General features: G+C 38.4%; 1 protein-coding gene across 2 annotated transcripts; it reads left to right on the forward strand.

Moving 5' to 3' along the window:
- Window positions 1-394: 394 nt before the first annotated feature.
- AUG3 (HAUS augmin-like complex subunit) lies at window positions 395-23,092 on the forward strand. 2 transcript variants are annotated; one of them, XM_082905646.1, is made up of 18 exons: window positions 395-774; window positions 1,918-1,954; window positions 2,931-3,034; window positions 8,469-8,664; window positions 9,786-9,852; window positions 10,414-10,517; window positions 11,808-11,892; window positions 12,609-12,666; window positions 13,469-13,600; window positions 14,639-14,708; window positions 20,370-20,427; window positions 20,523-20,578; window positions 21,219-21,371; window positions 21,538-21,649; window positions 21,771-21,912; window positions 22,179-22,254; window positions 22,474-22,569; window positions 22,784-23,092. In XM_082905646.1, exons 1-18 carry the CDS (start codon window positions 599-601, stop codon window positions 22,913-22,915), a joined length of 1,854 nt encoding a protein of 617 aa, XP_082761772.1. In that variant the 5' UTR covers window positions 395-598; the 3' UTR covers window positions 22,916-23,092. The 2 variants fall into 2 exon arrangements, with proteins under 2 accessions (XP_082761772.1, XP_082761773.1); XM_082905647.1 differs by having other exon boundaries at window positions 12,612-12,666.
- The last annotated feature ends 1,367 nt before the right edge of the window (window positions 23,093-24,459 follow it).

Genomic DNA, 24,459 nt, shown 5'->3' on the forward strand with positions numbered 1-24,459 from the left:
AATTTGGTGTCCCTAACATTATCCTTTTAAAAAGGAAAATGCTAGAGGTCCCAAATTTTCTATCAAACAAATGACCAAATGTCTCACATGGGTGTGGAGTCCACAAAATTGCGGATCCCACACCCATGTGAGACATTTGGTCATTTGTTTGGTATAAAATTTGGTATCCCTAACATTATCCTTTTAAAAAGGAAAATGCTAGAGGTCCCAAATTTTCTACCAAACAAATGACCAAATGTCTCACATGGGTGTGGAGTCCACAAAATTGCGGACCCCACACCCATGTGAGACATTTGATCATTTGTTTGGTAGAAAATTTGGTGTCCCTAACATTATCCTTTTAAAAATACAATGTAAAAAAAAAAAAAAAAAAAAAAACTTATATTGGGAAAAGCCTCACACATCAATCCTACCGTACGGTGCAACGCACCCACCTAATTCCGAAACCATGCCGGCGCCAAAAGCAGCAGGACGGCCCTCTGGAATAGTTGCTTGAAAACGGAGGAGGTTCCAATTAATCAATAGCTTCGATAGCTTCCGGATCTGACTCCATTCCCGGCCATTTTCACAGTGATATGCCAGAACATAGCAGCCAACAATGAGTGGAGCGAGACTGTGTGCATTGTTGGGGGAATTGGGTTACGAAGGGCACGAGTCATTGGACCCAGACAGCTTCGAATGGCCCTTCCAATACGACGACGCTCGACCCATCCTCGACTGGCTCTGCTCTAGCCTCCGCCCTTCCAACGTCCTCTCTCCCTCCGAGGTTTCTCAGTTGCGTCTCCCTCTCTCTCAATTCAATTTACTTCAAATTTAGCAAGGTTGCAGATCAAAATGCGATGTGGGTTTTTTTTAATGCTAAATTTTCAATGATTTTGCTTCTCTTTCGAATAGGGTTCTTTGATAATTCAGTAAATTTGAAGTGGGTTTGTTGGCAAAATCAATATGGGTTTTAGGAGTATTCAGAAATTTCTATGCCTGCCTATGTTGTCTTTCTTTCTTTTCTCTTTGTTTTTACTTCCTTCTTTGTTCTGTTGCCTGGGTCAGAATTTTACATTCCTCTTGCCATCACATGTTTTGTTTGGTATTGGATTTAGCCAGGGAAGAAGAAAATAAAATGTAAAAGAAATTATTTTCCTTGTTTGGTTACAATGCAAAATAGGGAGGAAAGAAAAGAAAATATATGATGGAAAAAATTGAAATTTTTTTTTACCTTTAGGTGTTTTTAATTCTCTTCATTTTATTCTAATGTTTCCTTGCACCAAATAGAGCCTAGGACATTTTTCCCCAGCAACTACAGATACACATACCCTATGGTTTTCATTAGTAAGTGAGTTGGAAGTTAGTTATATATTTTGATTGCAGTACTCAATGTTCATATAATATAAATTTTTAATTTTGTTGAATTTACTACAACCATCAATTGATTGTGTGCCCATCATGTACTAAAGCCAAACTCATTCCCAATCACTCTCCTTGCCCTTTTAGATAATTTTGGGTTTTGTTATATTGGAAATGGTTAAGCAAAGGCAAGGCAAGGAAAATGCTAATACATACCTTAGAAAGGAAACCATTCATTAGCAACACTATTTGTTTCAAATTAGTAGGTCATGTTCAAATTGTCACTTGATTCAAGTGTTAGATTGTTAACTGTCATCTTATCTAAAAGTTTAAGTTGTTACAAAGAGGGCAACTCTATTATTTACATCCTCTACATGTCTCACGGGTGGCCCAACTCTCCTCCATAATCGCTTCATACACACTTAAGTATTATAATTATCAAGTAGGTTGAGGTTTGAACAAATTATCTGTTTCAAGCTTTGATACCACATTAGAGAGAGGGATAACTATTATTTATATTATCAGCCAGAAGTCAGTGTTTCCCTTATTAATAACTGTCTTGTATTTGTTATCCAGGTGTGAGCAATTTATACAAGAAGGGAAGTTATTGGAGGTATCATCATCTTGAGCGTTCTTCTAAATAGCATTCTATGGATTGATGAATGCTTTTAACTTCTTGCATGTTTCTTTACGAAGTTCTACTGCTGCATGAAAACTTTCCCATGGAGCCTATGAAAATGTGAAGTATCGAGGACAATAGAATCAGACTTCTTTTTTCTTGGTTACCTATCTCTATTGTTTTTCTATTTATAGTAAAAAGATACTGACATCGGTCAGTCTTTCAGGAGGCCAAGTAGTGGGAGTTTGGTGGTACACAAAACATAGTGGGTGTTTGGGAAGTGGCTATTTTAGAGGCTTTTTGGCTATTTTAATAGGCTATTTTAGTTTTTGTGTTTGGGAAGATGAGATGGATTTTTATTTGAGTTGTTGTATTGAAAAATGTGTTGAAATGATTTTTGAAGTTAAAATGACAAATTTGTCCCGAAGATTACATTTTTTCAAAATTGATGTAAAGGGGCAAAATCGTAATTTACCAAGTGATGGAACAATTTGTCAATGTGACAGTGTAGGCTGTGCCTACACTGTCCCACGGCTGCAGCTATTTTTTTTTTTTAAAAAATAAAAAGGGTTGGTTTAGGGGCTTTTTGGCTTTGTTTTAGTTTGAGGCTATTTTAGCCTCAAACCCATCTTCCCAAACACCCCCATTGGGGTCACCATATCAGGCTTTGTCTCGAAACCTTGTTAGGCATAGCCTTTGTGATGCTTATATGACTCTTTGATTTATTTTCTGGTTGGATTATGCACAGTGGAGTTATTGTAACTAGCATGTTTGCCTGAGCAGTTCAATATTTGAAAATTTGATGCTTTGTGCAGAAGTCTAGCAAGCACAGACACGGAAACATGACACGACACAAACATGACACTGCCACACATCGAATATTCTATTCATGTCGATTTGGCTGCATTTTTTCCAATTACATGGGATTAATACACTTATTACATGTACACTTGATGCGACGACTTAACAGGGGGAAGACTTGGATTTTGCTTATGATAGCATATCTGCCTTTTCAACTAGGAGAGACAACCAGGAGGCAGTTTTTGGAGCTGAAGAAGGATTGAAAGACATACGGTACAGCTTTTTTTGCACATATTTGCGAACTTGACTTTTTTGTTTTTTCTTGTGTTTATTTGAGGGCTTTTTTCTATCAGTAGTAGATGGTGATTAATTAATTTTATTCTGCAGCTTTATTTTGATAATGTCAGAGTTGTTTTTATGTGGGAAGTTTGTGTTTGTTGCTTGCTTCATATTTTTCAAACTTTTGTTACTGGACTATTGCTTGGGTGCGTGTAGTAATAGCATTGTTAATAGAGATTTTGGAAGTATATATAAGTTAAATTTTGGCAGAAAATGGTTCTGAAAATTTTAACGTAACCTTTGTTTTCAGAGAACCATTTGTGCCTCTAAATGAGTACTTTTAGCTCATGATGTCGTGTGTACTATGTTGGCATTTAGTACTTCTTTAACATTTTGCTGGAGTACAAATATTTTCACAACACAACCAAGTTAAACAGCGGTATAGGAGTGAGAAGTGTTAGATCACCACTACTCCGAAAAGTGTAAAAATAGATGTATTATTGATTTATTTTTTGATATATTACAATGATTCCTATATATAGAAGAGAGGATGTGGGAAGAGAATAGGTGAGTGTGTAGTAGGTATGGAGTAGGTGAGGAGTAGGTGGAGAGTAGGTGAAGTAGGTGAGTGTGTAGTAGGTGGTAGTGGTAGGTGTGTAGTAGGTGAATTTTAATAGCCCCCCGCAAACTCAAGGGGGATAGGAACTAACCAACTTGAGTTTGGAGAGAGTAACAAAACAAGAAAATACATAAAAATAAAAGAGGATAGGAGACACTGTATGGTCGTGTTAGACCATTGGTGAAGACACTGGATGGTGGTGTCATAACGTTGTAGAGGACACTGTATGGGGGTGTCATAACGTTGTAGAGGACACTGTATGGTGGTGTCATAACGGTGTAGAGGACACTGGATGGCGGTGTCAGACCGATGTAGAAGACAGTTTATGGGGTCATGTCGGACCGTTGTAGCAGACAATGTTGTGACAGTTTACAGAGTCTTACTGGACCCTTGTAGAAACTAACCGGAATCAATGTCGGAACAGTTTACAGAGTCTTGTCGGACCCATGAAGGAGCTAACCGGAATCAATGTCGGGACAGTTTACAGAGTCTTGTCGGACCCATGAAGGAGCTAACCGGAATCAATGTCGGGACAGTTTACAGAGTCTTGTTGGACTCCTAAAAAGTCACACCCTCAAAAGGTGTGCCCAATCGGTCAAAAAAGGCGTGCCATCAAAAGGCGTGCCCAATCCATAAAAAGGCGTGCCATCAAAAAGCGCGCCCATGTTGTCGTCGAGCGCCGAGCGGCGCATGATGCGCGTGTCTGCCTCTTCGTCAGGGTCTTTATAAACTGAGGCGGAGGCTGTGCTTGAGACAGAAGCGAAGACAAAAAAACTTTGTGAAAAAACTTCTGAAAAAACTCTTCATTTTCTGAGAGAGATATTCGTTTTCTGAGAGATTGTCTCTAAGAGCTGCAAATCTTGAAACTCTGTAATACTCGGTTGCCCAGAAAATGGCCTCTTCTTCCCGTTCAGCTACCCAGAATATGGTCTCTTCGTCCCGTGGTCTGCTCACTCTCTTTCCCGACCTCAATGAGTCAACAAGAGAGATAACTGGTGCGGTGGCCAGTGAACCTCAACCAAGCGCCTCTGGTTTTGCTCCGTTGAACTTTCCGATGCGGTCGGTGGAGCAAAAAATGGCAGTGCAAACTGATATTGAGGCTAATCAGTATACTTTGAAGTCATGTGTGGAGACCATGACGGCGGTCACAAACCTGTCGCACCGGCTGCAGAGTAGGACAAATGAGGTGCAACAGTTAAACGCCCAACTGGCTCTGCTCCAACGCATGTATAAGGATGCGCGAGCAGAGATAAGTGTGCTAAAGGCGGAAAATAAGGAGCTGAAGCGGAAGGCCACCGTGATGTTCCGATTTGGAGGGCCGCCATATGCTGCAGTGGAGGAGCAGGGAGTAGTGATCGTGCCCAGTGGAGTGGGAAACATGGAGGCAACACCGGCAAGGGCCGCCCAGGACGGAGGCAAGAAGAAGAGACCTGCGGCACAGTAGAGAAGAAAAATGCCGCCTGTGGATGTGGTTGTTTGGGTTTTGGTTGTGTGGTCTTGGTTTTTTTTTTTTTTTTTTTTTGTGATCGGGGTGGATCCCCAGCATGAAGAAATGACAAGGCTGTGGAATGTTGTTGGTGTTATTTTGTGTTGTTTAATAATAAAAATAAAAAGAAAATAAAAATAGATAAAAAAAATATTTTTGGATGGGTTATTTGAGAAAGAGATATTATTATAGAGTGGATATTTGAAAGAGAGGAAAAGTGGTTTGGCGAAAATAAATAAAAATAATTGATTTTGAAATCAAACGGAAGAGATTGGGGAAATAAGGAAAGTGGTTCACGTGGTTGTTTTTTTTTTTTTTGGAATGAAAAAGAGAAGATAAAATAAAATAAATAAAGGTAATGTTGAGGGCGGTGGTGTAGTGGTTTATAGGAATGGCAACGGGGCGGGGCGGGGCGGGGCCGGGGATCACCCTCCCCGTCCCCGATCCCCGATGGCCAAAACTTCCCCGGCCCCGGCCCCGATCCCCGACGGGGAACCTTTCGTAGTCCCCATCCCCGTCCCCAACGGGGATCGGGTTTCCCCGACCCCGAAATTTCCCGATCCTCATCAACAGATCAAAAACCAACAGATCAAAAACAAACAGATGAAGCTCATCATCAACAAAAGAGATCAAAAACAAAAAAATTACAGCTCATCATCAAATTACAGATCAAAAAAAAAATTACAGACTAAAAAATTACAGATCAAAAAAAAATTACAGATCAAAACAAAATTTACAGATTAAAAAATTATAGATCAAAAAAAAATTTACAGATTAAGAAATTACAGATCATCCGCGGTGGAGATTGGCGGATGAGGAGATCGGAGGAGATCGGCGATGGAGTCTCCAGTGAGAGATCGAGTGAGAGAGTTGAGAGAGTGAGAGATCGGCGATGGAGATCGACACGAAGCTCTCCAGTGAGAGATCGAGTGAGAGAGTTGAGTGAGTGAGAGATCGGCGATGGAGATCGACCAGTGAGAGAGAACGAGAGTTGAGAGAGTGAGAGAGAAGAACGAGAGAGAGAGTGAGACCGAGTGAGAGAGTTGAGAGACAGAGAAGAACGAGAGTTGAGAGAGTGAGAGTGAGAGCTTCGGGGACGGGTTTATCATATATATATATATGTTATATATATATATTATATAAGGGGTATAAAAGTAATTTTATTTCGGGGAATTTCGGGGCCGGGGCCGGGGCCGGGGACGGGGCCGGGCCGGGGCTTAAACACTGATCACCGTCCCCGGCCCGAAACAGATCGGGGATTGATTTTCAAATACCGTCTTCTCCCCGTCGGGGGTATTTTTCGGGGAAAAACCGTTAAAATCGGGGTCGGGGTTGGGGATCCCCGTCGGGCCGGTTTCAAATTGCCATCCCTAGTGGTTTATGTGTAGTTGATACCAGCTTTGTCTGGTACTCATTACTTGAGCATTATACAACTCCAAATAAAATAAATAAAGGAAAAGAGGGGGACAAAACCCATGTGCTCTGCTTCACCGTCTCCAAACAAGAGAGAGAAAGAGGGAAAGACTGCAGCGCACACTAAAGACTGCAGCGCACACTAACGCCAGGCCATTCTTTTCTTCTCTGGTTCGGTTTCATGAATTCTGCTCTCTCTACTCTCTTCTCTCCCTCTCTCTACAATTCAGTTGGAGGAGAGACTGTGTTGAGAGGTGTTTAAATGGAGTGATGGTGTAGAGTCAACCACCACTCGTTGCAACTACCCCCTCAGATGAAAAAGTTTGGTATAGGTGCAGCAAGTGTGCTGCCCTTCCAAAGGACTGCACCACCGTGCAGAAATGTTACATTGAGCTCTCCAAGCAAGTCAAGGCAAAGCTCGGAAAGGTGGATGAATACTTCCTCAAGCTGGCCGACGCCATGGTCACATGGATTGAAGCGTGGGATGAACTCAACCCGGCTGAAGGAGAAGCAGCTGTACTAACCAAAGAATCCAGAAGTATCATACTGCAACCATTGATGTGCCTGGACCTGAAGTTCATCGATTGGCTGCTATGGCTGGAAAATGTAAGATATATTTAGTGATGGGTGTGATAGAGATGACAGCGGAATAGGTTGAGGTCCGGCGGGCGGCTAAGGTGAGGTTGCCGCTCGCCGGGGAAGCGAAAATACTAGGTTCTAAACCTGCTCTGATACCATGTAAAAATAGATGTATTATTGATTTATTTTTTGATATATTACAATGATTCCTATATATAGAAGAGAGGATGTGGGAAGAGAATAGGTGAGTGTGTAGTAGGTATGGAGTAGGTGAGGAGTAGGTGGAGAGTAGGTGAAGTAGGTGAGTGTGTAGTAGGTGGTAGTGGTAGGTGTGTAGTAGGTGAATTTTAACAAAAAGTTTAAGTTGTTATGAAATGACCCAATAATACATATGAAGTTCTTCAACACCCTCCCTCATGTGTAATCTTGTCTTGTACTTGGAGATGCAAACATCCAAATAGAGAAGCATAATGCAAATGGAGAAACTTGAACCCATGACCTCTCCTAAATTAAGCTCTGACACCATCTTAGATCACCACTAGTTCTAGAAGCTTAAGTATTTAGAAAAGGGGCCCAACAATGCATATGAAGCTCTCCAACAAGGACTTCATAGAATTAATTTAGGCTTACTTCTTTTCTCTTTAGTATAGTCCACTCTGTCTCTTTATTTTTTGTATGGCTATATGGATTTTGAAAATTCTGGCTTTACTAAGCTTTGTCAAGAGAGGCAGCATTGGCTGTTGCAATGAGCTCATTGATGTAGAATGAGATAGGAGAAGAGAAGGAAGAGAACTCAAGAACGGCCATGGCCTAAAACTATATATAATATTATTCAAAAGTTGAATACTACAACATAAATCCTAGTAGTTACAAGCAAAAAGAAACCTAACCAAAGTAGGAAATCTAATTAACTAATATCTCTTACTAATTTTTTATTTAATTAAACCTAATTAAATAATAATAATAATTTAAAAAGAAAAACTACCTATTATATTATGGGACCAAAAAGTCTTCGGGCCCACAGGCTTCACCCCTGGCTTCCAAATTTGATAATTGGCCTCCAACCTGTCAAGGGCTGCGCCATCACTCAGCCTGCCAACATGATGATTCAAGTTTGAGTTTAAGGGCAGGCATTTGTGTGAATAATGCTAATGGTAAGGTTTGTACCCAGGTCATTACAACGTATGGTTTTTCTCACCACTAAAGTCAGTGCCTGTAAATTTCCTTTGACATGCAGAGTTAATTTTTTGCTTCATTGTTTCCTTTGAAATAAGTCATGATGATGCATACTTGTTCTTTGCTTCTCTTGATGGATTAACTTTCTTCTCCAGGGATGCTACTTTAGCATATAAAGCTGAGACTTTGGAATTGCAGAGACAGCTTAGGCAATTGCAGACTCAGTATGATATGCTTACTGGACAGGCTTCAGCATTGATCCAAGGAAGAAGGGCACGAGTGGCAGCAACATCTACTGTCAATGGACAGCTTACTACTATAGATGATAGCCTTTCAGCAAGAAATTTAGAGGTGTGCAGTACAAATCAACGTTATGTTATTAGCTTTAGCAGTTGGACTTTATTCTATGAAAATTGGTCAATCATGGTGGAATGCCTATCTCAGTTTCTTTAGGAGGTAGAAAAAGCAAGGTTTTAAGCAATGGTGTCCATTCATAATAATATCAGTGGTTGTTGAAATACATTTTCATTAATGAATATATGCTTTTAGAATTCCAAAATATGGTTTTATACAGTACACATGACAAAAATAATCTAGAGTTGGATTACATCCATTATGTGGATTTGCAGGTTTGCTGTTGATCTACTTTTTTTAAGCAAACAGTAGACAACAAATATGGCAAAACAAGAATGATGTCACATGTGATGTGCTAGTACTTTACCTTACCTTACCATATAATTTATTTTAATTTTATTTAAATATCCATTTTTTATTTTTAACTGAACCCAGTGTACTTCTTTGTAACCAACAACCTCTCCTTTTTGCTTGCCTCACTCTTTCAACCCCACAAAAAGTAGATTATTTACATTTAAATGGAAAAGCGGACATTCCCTGGGCTTGGGGAGGAACTTTTTTGCCCTTGAAGAGGTGCTTGTGTAGGGCAGAGGAGGAGGAAGAAGGCTTGGTGTTTGGCCCCTTTCACAATTATATGGCTTTTGTGGGGAGAAAAGAATATAACTTTTGAAGGCGAAGAGGTGTCAATTTTGAAATTGAAGAAAAGTTTGTCTCCATATAGTATAGTTGGTTTTTGGGGGTGGTTAACTCATCTTTGGATCAATTTTTGGACTTTATAGAGGACTCTGAATAGGTTTGGTTCCTGGAGCAGAAGCTGCAGTAATGATTTCTGTTTTTATTTATCTTTTATGATATTTTCCATAACAAATAAGAATGATAGCAAGTGTAAACATTCTGGAGGGAACTCAACATTGATTATCCAACTATAGTATTGTGTCTTTTTTTTGTTTAGTTGCATGACAGCGTTTGTATTTTCATTTGAATCTTTCACCTTAGAATAATCTCTATTGGGTAATGTTTTGGTTTTGATGCATACATTTTAATTTGGTGAGCATGTAAATGCACTTCATTTGGTGCTTGATTTCATGAGGTCTTAAAAGTTTTCTGTTGTAAATTAGATGAATGCAGTTCTCGGAAGGATGGCTTCTACGGCTCAAGAGTTGGCTCATTATCATTCGGGGGATGGTAATGTGTCTTTTCTATCCACTTTTGTCATTTGTGCACCATTTTGGTTTTGTCTATTGGCAAATTTACTAATTTTAATGTGATCTGTAAATTTTAATGTGATAAAATTACTTTTATCTTTTCCTTTGAAAGATTTCATACGGTTATCTGAATTGTATGTAAACATAGATGGGTTGGGTTTTGAATATTGAATGCTCTAATATTTTTCCATTAATAAGCTTACTTGCTTTGCTAGATACATTGGCTAAGGGTTGACCTTGTATATTGGGTATTGGTTGAGGTTCTTTGCCTGATTATTGTTGAGCTAGTCCGGGGTTGGTTGTTTTGGACCTCAGCAAACCACACATCAATTTACTCATTGTCATCTATGTCAGACGAATCTTTGGTTGTTTGTTATTTTCCAACACCAATGCTTTACGTTGGCTTGACATTCTGTACGAAAAGTAAAGAGTTTTGGGGTTGCTCGGGAAAAATGAGAAAAGCAAATGAAATGCACAACATGGTTTTGTTAAACTACTTTTGTACCTTTTTGAATGAGTTTTGGAATTATTTTACATGCAGAGGATGGCATCTACTTAGCTTATGCCGACTTTCATCCATATTTGATTGTGGATGCGTCTTGTATGAAGGAGCTGAATCAGTGGTTTCATAAACAACTGGACACGGTATATGATCATGGAACTGTTAGTTCATTTTATTGTATTCACTTGGCTTTCTTATCCAATTCCGTTGGTGTCTCATAGATATATCACAGAAGAAGAGGTGAAAGAGAGTGCTCTCCCAAAATATTTCGACTTTTCTTCTTCTATTTTGTATATGGGTAGCATTTACTTAACACCGTCTAAAACAAGAACATGCAGCAATATTGTTAGAATTCTAATGACTTACTGATAATCTTCAGATTCTTCTCATGGATCTTGCGTCAATTAGGTTGCATCTAGGGGTGTAAACGGTTCGGTTTGGTCAGTGTTAAGAATATATTTAGCACTGAACCGATTCTTTCGGTTTTTATGATTGAGAAATTGACACAGACTGTATGTTACGGTTCGGTTTTATCAGTTTGTTGGTTTGATGTAGAAGATAAATTTACATGAAATTTTAAAATATTTTATAGTAGATTATAGAATTTTACATCGAAAATAAATGAAGAAAATATATGAAAAGTCCTCTATAAATGTTTTTCTCCCTATTTTTTATCATAAAAGTGTATTATATTAGTTATTTCTCATATAATGTTCAAGAAATTATAATATAAAAATATTTAATTATAATGTTCGGTCGGTTTGGTTTGCATCGGTATAAAAGGTTTCAAAATCGAAACAGACCGTATGTTATGAAAAACGGACCGAAAACTAAAATTTCGATTGGTTTTGATCAGTCGACTCGGTTTTATCAGTTTTTCTTACATCCCTAGTTGCATCTCTCTCTCTCTCTCCCTCTCCTCTTTGAAGGAGCCATATGAAGCACATTTTTATTGCTTGCTTCCATGTGTGATGGACATTTTGTGCTTTAATCTAAAACATTCAATATACTATTGTTGCATTGTCAGTAGAATGGAATTCTGTTAAACAAATGCAAATACGTTAGACTTCTTCCACTTTTTGGATCTAAAACATTCAATAGACTATTGTTGCATTGGCAGTAGAATGGAATTCTGTTAAACAAATGCAAATACGTTAGACTTCTTCCACTTTTTGGCTGAAATAGTTGTTCATTGGCTATTTGATTAATATTGTGCGATATGGTTGCTTACAAAAGAGTCATTTGTGTCTGTTTTTATCCTGCTGCCTATACCCTTGATGGCCTATTTCATACCATAATTAAACATACTTGGAATAGCATTTCTTGGGAGTTATGATGAAATATATTATATACTGAGTGTAAATTTTCAGATATTTCTTCATGGAATTTGTGTCATGTTAGTTTTGGTGACCTTTTTTTATGATTTGATTCAGGGTCCTTATCGACTAGTTGCTGAGGAGGGCAGAGCTAAATGTTCATGGGTGAGTCTTGACGACGTCTCAAACACCTTAGTACGAGGTAGTCTTCTTTCTTTTTTCTATTGCTTAAATTATCTTGTAGTCTTTCTATATTGATGTTATGTTCTCATGGCAGCGACCGTCTGTTACTTGCTTTTGTATTGTATAATGCTTATATAATTACCATTTTCTGTTCTGATGTAGTTCTTTTTATTCCCATGATTTTTGAAATTTTTATAGTTTAAAACCAGAGGGAAGGACATGTGAGGTGTTCTTCTATTTGATACATGGGTGAATTACATTGACACCCCTTGAATTCTTTTGAAATCACACTGTCACCCCTCTATCTATTCATTGAAATATCACTGACCTCCCTTACTTTTGGTTTTAACGTATCAATTACGCCCATCCGTGAGTCATCTGTTTGTTGACTAATGGAAATTGCTAACTTTGACCAATAAGATTTTTCAAAATACCCACTTTGCTCTTGTACACAACCACTACCTATTTTCACTTCTGCAATGGGTAGGTAGTTTAATCCAAATAAGTACACACAAAAAAAACATATTTTCTTTTGGTTATATTTGTTTCTGCAGCTTGGCAGATTTTGAGAAATCCTCTTGTCAATTTGTAGGCATTGACACAAACCAACCCACATATACATGTCCAGACAATTTCAATTTCTATAGGCCATATATTATCAAGTCTACTTATAAAAAATAAAAAATAAAATAAAGCAGGAATTTTTGACTTATCATTCTCCCTTTACTGATGCAGCAGATTTAGAGAAGTCACATCATCAACGTGTATCTGAATTGCAACGGCTTCGCTCTATGTATGTAATTTTACTTATGCAACTTTTTAAAATTTTTGGTTCTTTGCATTTTAATTGTTTGGTTTCAATGTTTATGGGATTTTGAAGAAGGTTATAATCTAGATGAATATGGCTTTTTCAAGTTTTAATTAGGAAAGAGATGTGAAGGTGGTATTTATCTGTAGAAGGAAAAAATATTAGCCAAGGTCAATGATAACTATGATCTGGTTCTCTGAAGAGGTTTTGTTGGTTCTTGCTGTGAGATGTGACCATCTTCTGTAATACCCAACTTTTTTTTTTTTTTCCATTCAAATTTTTTTTTTTCAATATGTATCCATCTTCCCTCTTTCTCCAGTTTACCTTCTATAAAGAAAAAATTGAATTTGATGAATTTGATATGTCCTTGTATGACGTCTCTAGTCTTCTATTTTTCACATTTTGATCATTGAGGATGTTTTTGCTGTGGGGTGATATAATTTGAATATCTTGTTCTGTTGGGATTTTTTTTTTTGTTATCAATTAAATTGTGACAGAGCCCTCCGCCTCCTCTGTCTGTTACCTGTGTTATTATTATGCACATGACAATGAACTATGTTAGATTGATCCTACTTCTGAAACATTATCGTGAGAGTGTCTAGTTCTTCAGTATATTATGCAATCAGGTTCAATAATTTTTTTGTCAGAAGTTGTTTCTTAAACAAGACACCTACATTTTTGAACATGCTTCTTTTATAACTTTGTGATAATTGTTTATCTGCCTATATAGTTTGTAGATGTCCAATACTTATAAAAAAAGGTTTATACTTGTTCAATACTGTGACAGATTTGGAACGAGTGAAAGACAGTGGGTAGAAGCTCAAGTTGAGAATGCTAAGCAGCAAGCTATTCTCATGGCACTTAAAGCTCAAGTAACATCAGATGAAGCTCACATACATCTTGATCTTCATTCTCTTAGGTAGAAGATCTCTACTTTATTTGTGATTCTTGAACATGGATTCTTGTTGTTCATTGAGCTCCTTTCAATGCTCTTAGCAAGATGTATTACTTGAGCTGAAATGATATGCATGAAAATGTCCTATGAAAGTTGCCATTGCATTCAATGGCTTGTGGAGCTCTTTTATGCAAAATTCATATGGATGTGATTTGAGGTGGCTGTGAACAGAAAATAATTTCCAATATACTGTATAGATCTGTGGAGTAAAAAGTTACATTTCCAATTCATCGAAAGCTAATTGGTTAGGTGAAGCTCAAAAGGTCAGAATGATGCTCTAGAGGTGGAACACTTGCAACCTTTACATGCTCTTCACTTTATTGTATTTTTACTTGAAAGCACTTACTTCCTATGAATTATCTTATGTCCTTGATCTACAGTACAAATATCAAGTCTCAATTATATTGCCAAGTGACATCATTTTTAAGAACTCTGACATAATCTACTGCCACGCCAATATTGCCTACAATACCAACTCTAGAGTTCACTTCATATATTAAGGGTTGGTTTGGCATGTTTGAAAAAAGTCAAAAAGCCAAAAAGTCACTATCTTATTTAAGTCACTATCTTATTTAAGTCACATCACCTCTCTAACACATCACTTCCAACCCAACCCAAACTCAACCCATATTTCATAAAAAGTCAAAAAGTACACTTATTTAGATCATCCCAAACAACCCCTAAAATGGACTTGGATCATAGTGTGATTGGGTTACTGTGATGCAATAGGATTGATAATACCATGCTTGTACATGCTTCATAATGAGGTCTCTAAAGTTTGTTGATTAATGAAAGCTCTGTTTTGGGCATGAAACAGCTTTGGCCTTTTTCATACAGTGTTTGATCTATGAATATTTCATATTTTGGAAGTGCTTTGTTTCTGTGGGATGTTGTTGACTGTTTGCAATAGTGAGACAAGTAGGCTAAAACAGTAACTTCTTTGGTAATTAACAAACTAATAGTGCAATTATGTTTAAAAATTTTGTTTTGTCTAATGAATAGGAGAAAGCATGTTGAACTCATGGGAGAACTTTCAAATCTTTATCACAAAGAAGAGAAGTTGTTATCTGAGGTATGAACCTTCAGCAAGTATCTGATTTCTACGATCTGCTTGTTGTAACCTAAGTTCTCTATGAGTTGTTCCTTATGCTTAAATGACTCCATTCTTTAGTGGTTGTAGCCATTAATTTCTTATTTGTGACATGCTTTCAATATATTACATGTTTTTTGCAACATATGAATGCTTGATTCTTTATCTGCAGTGATGTGTCCTGGATGTTGATTCTGTTGTCAGCTATCAGATTTTGTTTTTAATTCCAAGTTAAAGCATAAATTAGTTAGGTGCTTAGAATCAATTTCTACTTGTTCTTTCTCAGTTAATAAACTTATTTGAGAAATATCCATCATGTTTGCTGTTGGCATCTTTAATGGAAATTTCCACTACAATTCTTTGGTGACTAGGTCACTTTGCTGAGGTTTAGTCATATAAAACTTAAAAGCTGATAGTTCCTCTCATTGATAGTGTTTGCAAAATTTAGTATCTACTTGATGACTTCAACTGATTGGACTAGTTTATTTATTCACAGTTAGGGGTTGTTTGGGATGTTCTAAATAAGTATACTTTTTGACTTTTTATAAAATATGGGTTGTGTTTGAAATGATGTGGTAGAGAGGTGATGTGACTTAAATAAAATGATGTGACTTAAATAGGATAGTGATTTTTTGACTTTTTGGCTTTTTTAAGACATCCCAAACAAGGCCTTAGTTTACATAAGCTATCTCAACAGTCATTCAAGCTGTTGCCTAGATATCTTCTTGTTCCAGCTTGCTTATGTGCTTGCCATGATGTCTCTCGATAATGCACATGGTCAGAATACATTTCAATTGCTGGTAGACTCTTGAGCAATAAAATGTGAATCGTCCTTTATATGTTCTTTTGTATCTTCAGGAATGGTCATTGACATCTTTTGGCTATTAACTGTATGTTGTTTTCGTGTACGAATAACTATAACACAAATTAGATACTTTTTCTAAAAAGGCCCTGATTTCTGTAATTATAAAATTTTGGGCAAATTACAAAAAACAACTGTAAGAATTTATGTATGATTGATTGATGAATTGATATTATTGATAGATCTGTATTGTGTATATTACAAGTACAAGGATTCCTATTATATAGGAGAGGATTTGGGAGTAGGTGAGGAGTAGGTGGAGAGTAGGTGAGTGTGTGTGGTAGGTGGTAGTGGATGTAGTAGGTGTAGGTTTTAACAGCCCCCCGCAAACTCAAGGGGGATAGGAACTAACCAACTTGAGTTTGGAGAGAGTAACAAAACAAGAAAATACATAAAAATAAAAGAGGATAGGAGACACTGTATGGTCGTGTCAGACCATTGGTGAAGACACTGGATGGTGGTGTCATAACGTTGTAGAGGACACTGTATGGTGGTGTCATAACGTTGTAGAGGACACTGTATGGGGTGTCATAACGTTGTAGAGGACACTGTATGGCGGTGTCAGACCGATGTAGAAGACAGTTTATGGGGTCATGTCGGACCGTTGTAGAAGACAGTTTACGGGGTCATGTCGGACCGTTGTAGCAGACAGTTTACGGGGTCATGTCGGACCGTTGTAGCAGCTGACCGGAATCAATGTCGGGACAGTTTATGGGGTCTTGTCGGACCCATGAAGGAGCTAACCGGAATCAATGTCGGGACAGTTTACAGAGTCTTGTCGGACCCTTGTAAAAATCGCACCCTCAAAAGGTGTGCCCAATCTTTCAAAAGGCGTGCCATCAAAAAAAAAAAAAGCGTGCCCAATCCATAAAAAGGCGTGTCATCAAAAGGTGTGCCCAATCCATAAAAAGGCGTGCTATCAAAAGGCGTGCCCGACAGAAAGCGTCGAGCCATCAAAAGGTGAGTCGGAGACGCGGCGAGGCACGTGGGCGACAGAGCAGCGTGTCGGCCGCGTCGTCAGTGTCGATATAAACCAATGCGGAGGCTGAGGCTGAGGCAGACAAAAAAAAAAACTTCTGAAAAAAAATCCTCTGAAAAACTCTTCCTTGTCTGAGAGAGATACTCTGTAACACGCTGGGTGCCCAGAAAATGGCCTCCTTGTCTTCCCGGGGTTTGCTCACTCTCTTTCCCGACCTCAACGAGTCAACAAGAGAGATAACCGGTGCGGTGGCCCCTGAACCTCAACCAAGCGCCTCTGGGTTTGCTCCGTTGAACTTCCCTATGCGGTCTGTGGAGCAAAAAATGGCGGTGCAAACTGATATTGAGGCCAATCAGTATACTTTGAAGTCATGTGTGGAAACCATGACTGCGGTCACAAACTTGTCGCACCGGCTGCAGAGCAGGACAAATGAGGTGCAACAGTTAAACTCCCAGCTGGCTCTGCTCCAACGCATGTATAAGGATGCGCGAGCAGAGATAAGTGTGCTAAAGGCAGAAAACAAGGAGCTGAAGCGGAAGGCCACCGTGATGTTCCGATTTGGAGGGCCGCCATATGCTGCAGTGGAGGAGCAGGGAGTAGTGATCGTGCCCAGTGGAGTGGGAAACACGGAGGCAACACCGGCAAGGGCCGTCCAGGACGGAGGCAAAAAGAAGAGACCTGCAGTAGAGTAGAGAAGAAAAATCCCACTGTGGGTGTGGGTGTTTTTTTTTTTTTTTTTTTTTTTAATGTAAAATGGTGAACGGGGTGAGCCCCGACATGAATAAAATGAGTTTGGTGTGCAGTCCGTCTTCTTCTTTTGTGTTGTTTTGTTTGTTGTTTTTTTTTTTTGTGTTTTTTTTTTTTTTTTTTTGTGTTTTTGTTTGTGTTTTACATATGTGGGTGGAAGGGTTGATAAAAAAAAAAAAAAAAAAAAAAGAAAAAAAAAGAAAAGAAAAAGGGTCAAAGAGCACATGGAGTCTGAGTAGGTGCATAATAAAAATAATAAAAGGAAGGAGTGGAGAGAGGGTTTGATATGTTTAAATAAAAAAAGAGAGTGGGGTAATAAAGTAAAAACATAACATAAATTAAAAATGAAAAGGAGTAAGGGGGAACCGAGTGGGGGTGTGGTGAGAGTGGTGGAATAAATATATATATAAAAAAAGAAAAATGATGGGAACATTGGCATGTGTTTTCAAACTGTCAAAAGGAAGAGAGAGGTTTGGTGTTAAAGGAAAGGGAATCATGGATATAATTAAAAAGGGGTCTAGTGGAGAGAAAGGGACCAAACCACCAACTCTTCTCTGCTGCATAACCGGCAACCACAATTTAAAAAAAATCAAGCCACGTGAGAAAGTTGTTCCTGTCTTCCCCATATATCAACCAGCTAGCAGACTACAGCTAGACTTGGGAGAAAAGCTGCACCAATAAAAACTCACCACGCACAACGCAGCTTAACATGCGCTGGCAGTGGAGAGGATGTTGATTTGTAACCAGAGATTCAAAAGTGTCCCTGACCAAACTTTGAACAGTTGAAGAGACTCTTGAATTTTTCTCAGCAGGGACAACAGCAAAGACAACCTTTGTTTTGTTCGATCCATCCAAAGGTTGCAGATCTGTAATCTCTACTTTAATGGTGGGAGCTACTATTTCATCAAGAATGTCACCTGAGCATCCAGATCTAGATCCTGGGCAGAGAGCAACACAGCCACACCAAGTAACAGTGGAATCAACAGTGGAAGAGACAGACTGGTCTTCGACCTTTCCCATTGGGAATGTGGGTTGCTTTTGCTAGTCTCCATGGCAGCTCTGGATCGATGAATTTGGTGAGAGAAGAGCCATGGCTGTTGTGGGTTGTAGAGAGAGAAATTGGAGTGTGAAAATTTGGGTTTGTCCGGCGGACGGCCAAGGCGAGGCTGCCGCCCGCCGGTGAAGCGGAATCACTAAATTCTTAACCTTGCTCTGATGCCATGTAAGAATTTATGTATGATTGATTGATGAATTGATATTATTGATAGATCTGTATTGTGTATATTACAAGTACAAGGATTCCTATTATATAGGAGAGGATTTGGGAGTAGGTTAGGAGTAGGTGGAGAGTAGGTGAGTGTGTGTGGTAGGTGGTAGTGGATGTAGTAGGTGTAGGTTTTAACAACAACCTTAGGGTTTCGCGTGTTTTTAATTTAAACCCTAGGGCTTTAATTTTAACAATTAAAATCCTAATGTTACTTCGGTATCACAGTTTAGCCCCCCGTCCATCTTCGTCTGATTGAACTAATGAAAATCTCAGTAAAATTTTCAAACACACATGTTCAAGCCCTTGTGTCTCCCTCATTGTAACTCCATTTCACCTTATTTTCATGTCGTTGGATGCACCTCATGGCCTATTTTTCATTTCACCCCTCATACGCCTTGTTCCACCTCTTTTTGCGTGCCATCGAAGCTCTGAAAGTTGGTCAAAATAAGATTTTTCTCTCTTTTTATTTATTTATTTATTTTCTTCTTCTATCTTCTATCTCCATACTTCTTCCTCCCTCCTTCCTTCTTCCTCCTTCCTTTCCCTCTTCCTTCATGGCCCTTCCACTGAACTCGCGGTGGCCACTGAACCTCCGACCTTCCTCCTTCCTTTCCCTCTTCCTTCATGGCCCTTCCACTGTGGCGGCGCTGTCGAGTGGTGATAACAATCTACCATGACATGCATTTTGGTTACCACCCAAATGAGGTTCTTTTTGCACATCTCCGGAGTTGCACCAAAGCCATCACCAAAAGTCTTGCACCCTTAGCATGGTTAAGAGTTGTTTCCTGCAAAAAGAGCTTATGCTTATGAAGAAGTGAACAAAGCTTAACATAATGGTAATGATGATGGTAATAATAATAATAAAAATAATGCAGTGCATGTGTTCTTTTAGCATTCTAGTTGCTTCTTTTCTTGGCTACAAAACTAAGCCAAGAATATTCTTTCTAGTACAAAATGAAACTAAAGTTTTAACCACATCTGCAAATGATTCATTAATGTCTCTATAGAAGCAGTTCGATCAGCCCCTACATCAAGCATCATCCATTGCTTTGAGAGAAGTTTTGAGAGAAAACATGACCATCCTGAACGATTTTCCCAAACCAAATGGGTCGGTGAGCATGTCAGGCCGCCTTGGTTTCCAATCAAGCTTCATCCATTGCTTCTCCATTGCCAAGAATATACCTATCAGCACTTGACGACACCGCCACCGTCACAGGTTCGGCGGAAGGGCCATGAAGGAAGAGGAAAGAGAGAGAATAATTGTGAAAATGAAGGAGGAAGGAAGAAGTACGGAGATAGAAGATAGAGGAAGAAGGGGGGGGGGGGGGAACTTATTTTGGCCAACTTTTGAAACTCTAACAACATGCAAAAAGAGGTGGAACAAAGCGTATGAGGGGTGGAATGAAAACTAGGCCATGAGGTGAATCCAACGATGCGAAAAAACTAGGCCATGAGGTGAATCCAACGATGCGAAAATGAGGCGAAATAGATTTACGACGAGGGAGTTATAAGGGCTTGAACATGTAAGTTTGAATCTGAAAATTTTGCTGAGATTTCCGTTAGTTCAATCAGACGGAGATGGACAAGGGGCTAAATTGTGACATGGAAGTAACATCGGGGTTTTAATTGTTAAAATTGAACTTTTGGGGTTTAAATTGAAAAATACGCGAAACCCTGGGATTTTTATTGTAATTTGTCCTAAATTGTTTTTACCTAGTCTTTGCGGGCTTTTGGGTGAGGATAATTTGTATAAATTCTAATTGTAAGTGCGCACCTTTATTTTCCTAGACTATTCCTGATCTTTGTTGGGAGCTGGCTCAGCTTCAAGACACATACATTCTGCAAGGTATTTGACTTGTAAAGCTAAAACAGTTGGTTCATATCTAACTTCATCTTTCTATTTCTTTTTTATATATATAATTTTTATTCTTGAGTATGCAGGTGATTATGATTTGAAGGTCATGCGCCAAGAATACTATATTAATCGACAAAAAGCGGTATGTTTAGCTACATGATAATGTAATTTTAGCACTTTTCTATTACAAATTTTCTTGTTGAGAGATGCTGATAATAATAAAAGCACACTTCCAAAAAAAATTGTTTAAGTGCTTTTTTCAGAGATGGAACTTTTTTATTCTTAGCAAAGATGAAGTTTTTTGAGTTTAGGTTGGAAACCAGATTCTTGGTCTGTTAAACTAATATTGGCTTAATTAGTTTCTCAACACCTTACTGGTTTGATCATGGTATCCAAATTTGAATTTTACAAGTTAGATTTAAGTACTTTACATGATTGGTTTTAGCCATTATAATTTCTCTGTTAATAGATTATGACACTTTGCATTTACTTTTTTTTTAATGTGTGAAACAACCATGTTCACAAAGGAATATAACCAACCCAAACAAAGTCTCAAATCCTATCAAATGGGGTTAGCTGCATGAATCATTGTTCTCCACTCGACTCTATCCAAAGCCATGTTCACAAAAGAATATATGTTGTTAAAACCAAACTAATGTTGGCATTGCTAGGGTGTGTAGTGAGTTCCATTATGTAGCAATAGCAGCTTTTGCTGCACCAATGCTATTGTGGTATATGGTGTTAGTTCACATCTTCTTCTTATTACTTTTGTGTTATTGCAGTTCATAAATCATCTGATTAATCAGCTTGCAAGGCATCAGCTTTTAAAAATAGCTTGTCAGCTGGAAAAGAAGACCATGCTTGGAGCTTATTCATTGCTTAAAGTTATTGAGTCCGAGCTGCAGGGATACCTGTCAGCAACCAAAGGCCGAGTGGTATGTGGGCACTTTATTAAGGTTCTCAGAAATCACTCATTGAGCGTTTAATTCTAGGGAAATCTGATCATTTAGTTGCATTTCCCTATTAAAGTTTTTATCAATTTTTTTTTTTATTAACTTTAATTGTTAGTATCCTTATTTTTCTGTCTTGTAATCTTTATAGGGTCGTTGCCTAGCATTGATTCAAGCTGCATCTGATGTACAAGAACAAGGAGCAGTGGATGATCGAGATACTTTTCTTCATGGTGTTAGAGACCTCTTGAGTATTCATTCAAGTAATGACAGTACAATTTCTTCAATTAATCAAATCATATTCTTCTTCTATCTTGAAGAATAAATAAAAAATTGCTCTTTTTTTTTTTTTTTTTTTTTTTTTTTTTTTTTACGTTTTGGTAGATGCTCAAGCTGGTTTGCCAACATATGTATCGGCACCAGGCATTGTTCAACAGATGTCTGGCCTTCAGTCAGACTTGATGACCCTTCAGTCTGACCTAGAGAATGCCCTTCCTGAGGACAGAAATAGATGTATCAATGAGCTGTGAGTTATCCTTCATTCCATAAAGCAAATAAAATATTTTATCGGAAAGCAGTGTATTTACCAAGCATCCCAGATATCAGCAACAGGATGTGTTTCTGTAACTATATAATTTTGTAGTTCTGTGAAATCTATGATAAGGCTGTGGCAACTTGAAAAACATGCCTATCAGGAATTTGTCATTTTCTGAGTTACAAATCAAATACTGATATTGTATGAAACTTAGAATTTACAGTGAGCACCTACTTTTGTGTTTGCTTATATGTTAGGTGCACTCTTATTCAAAGTTTGCAGCAACTACTTTTTTCGTCGTCAACAACAGCGCAACCAATACTGACAACTCGGGTATGCATTTCATCTTTTTCCATTGCATTTTTTGTTTTTTTCTTTACACTCGTTAAATGTGTTTTTCCAACATGCTCTTTCATGTCCTGTATAATCATCTTTTATTATGTTCTCCCTTTTCATCTAAATCCACCCTGAGATTAATATGATGATATACTCTTCTGGTGGTCTTGTTTCAAATTTGATATTTCTGATTCTGAAAGAGTTGGTTTGTTATAGCCATTAATGAAAGAGCTGGATGAAATGGAAAAGATCAATGCAAAACTCTCCGCTGCAGTTGAAGAAGTAACCCTTGAGCATTGCAAGAAGAGTGAGGTAACTGTCACCCATTCTTTTTTGTTTCTTGTTCTGGATCGCTTTTTAAGTTCCAAGATGTTCAATCATGGATTCGGGTTATAATTTCTACTTATTTGTTTGCAAATTGTTGGCTGGCAACATAAAGTTGAGACTATTGTTGTTGCTATTTGCTATTAATGTTTTTCCTTAGTCATCAATCCGCAAACTCATCCAAAATGCTTCTGGAATGCAGATTGTAAAACATCATTCACAAGAGGTGGGCCTTCAGAGGCGGGTTTTTGTCGACTTCTTCTGCAATCCTGAGCGTTTGCGGAATCAAGTTATAGAACTGACTGCTCGAGTCAGGGCTTTGCAAGGTTCATAGTTCATCATTTGAATGCTGTTAATATTATACATTGGGTTATCAATCCCATCAGTGAACCGATGTTCGTAAAATCTCATGTCTATTATTGTCTTATTTTTATCGATGCTGAAAGATTTTAATCGAGTGGAACCCAATGTGTAGTTTTTGTTTATTACAATACCATTAATTTTATCACAATTCGAGCACAGGTTAACCATAGAAGTTCAATTTGAGATGACATATGCAGAAGGTTCGTGCTTAGAAGCTGGAAGAACATTTACAAAGAAGAGAAAAACATTAGTTCTGTTCAGCTGCAGCTTTAGGGTTTATTTGTCTCCTTGATCGTTAAAAAAAGAACAAATTCAAAATTGAAAAAACAAGAAAAACACGTGAAACAATTAAGGAATAACAGAAAACCTATGAGGAACAACCATCAATTGTTTTGTCATAACCTAGGAGAAAAATTCAAAAGACTTCACGTGGATGCTCATCCTTGTTAATAAGGTCGCTAGGGTGTTCATATTGTGCCAAAGCAGCTCTCCCAAACCTACAATGCAATTTTGTGTTAGTCGAATTGATACTTTGAACACTTCTCTCGCTAACATCGTACTCGGACAACATCAGTGACAATTTCTGAGTCGCACCAACCCCAACCCGGTGCAGGCGGCACCTGAATGATCCGGCATGGGCTGTCGGAGCACATATGCAGTTTTTTCTCGTTGCCGCACTCGGCTTGCTGCCTATCACATTCTTCTTCACTGCATTCTGCATTGCTTTAGCTGAATCCTGTGTTGATCCCTGATTTGACGCAACACCAATAAAAGATACTTTTTTGTTTTTCTTCTTCATCTTCTTTGGACTGTATCTGTATTATGGTTAAGAAATAAAACAGGTAGTGAATGGTAGCTCACGTCTTTGTTAAAACTATAAAAGTTTGACCAGTGCTAAGAAGAGTAAACCAAACAGTAATATTACAAATCCATAATTAACCACTCAAAAATTATAGAATTATCATCTTATGAATCAGATTTATTTTACATATAGATCTTACATTATATAAATTTAATTTTCACCGTACAAATATTCACCCAACAAATTGTGGATGGGTATGTATGGTTTTCAGACTTTTCCTAAATCAAAAGAAAGATTCAAGTGTTTGAAGCTATTTGATGGAATAAAGACTTGAAAATCTCATATCTTTAAATTTTGGAACTTTCATTAGGAAAATGAGCGGTAGCTCGAAAATCTTGGCTTGAAATTGGCTCGAATGTCGTTTTGGGTGTTTTGGGTGGTCTGAAACAGAGGAGAAAGAGGGAGAGAAGAGAGGAAGAAGAGAGGAGAAGAGAAAGAGGAGGGGAAGAGGGAATTGAGAGAAGAGAGGGCCCCTTCGCTTCTGCCGTCGGCCGAGCGCCTCCGTTTCGTCGCAGCACCAGCGATCGTCGCAGCACCACTACCGTCCCCTCCGGTCCCGCCGAGCCCCTCCCCTTCGTTGCAGCACCATTGCCGTCGGCCGAGCCCCTCCCCTTCCTCCTTCATCCTCCTCCTTCCTTCTCTTCTTCCCTTGT

The sequence above is a fragment of the Camellia sinensis genome, chromosome 14 (assembly GCF_055761805.1).
Source record: "Camellia sinensis isolate YWXY chromosome 14, ASM5576180v1, whole genome shotgun sequence".
Classification (NCBI taxonomy): domain Eukaryota; kingdom Viridiplantae; phylum Streptophyta; class Magnoliopsida; order Ericales; family Theaceae; genus Camellia; species Camellia sinensis.

Coding starts and splice junctions, on each gene's coding strand:
- AUG3 (XM_082905646.1), top strand. CDS start 599: ATGAGTGGAGCGAGACTGTGTGCATTGTTGGGGGAATTGGGTTACGAA. Junction 11,893..12,608: donor CTCAAACACCTTAGTACGAG/GTAGTCTTCTTT, acceptor TTACTGATGCAG/CAGATTTAGAGAAGTCACAT. Junction 22,255..22,473: donor AACCAATACTGACAACTCGG/GTATGCATTTCA, acceptor GGTTTGTTATAG/CCATTAATGAAAGAGCTGGA.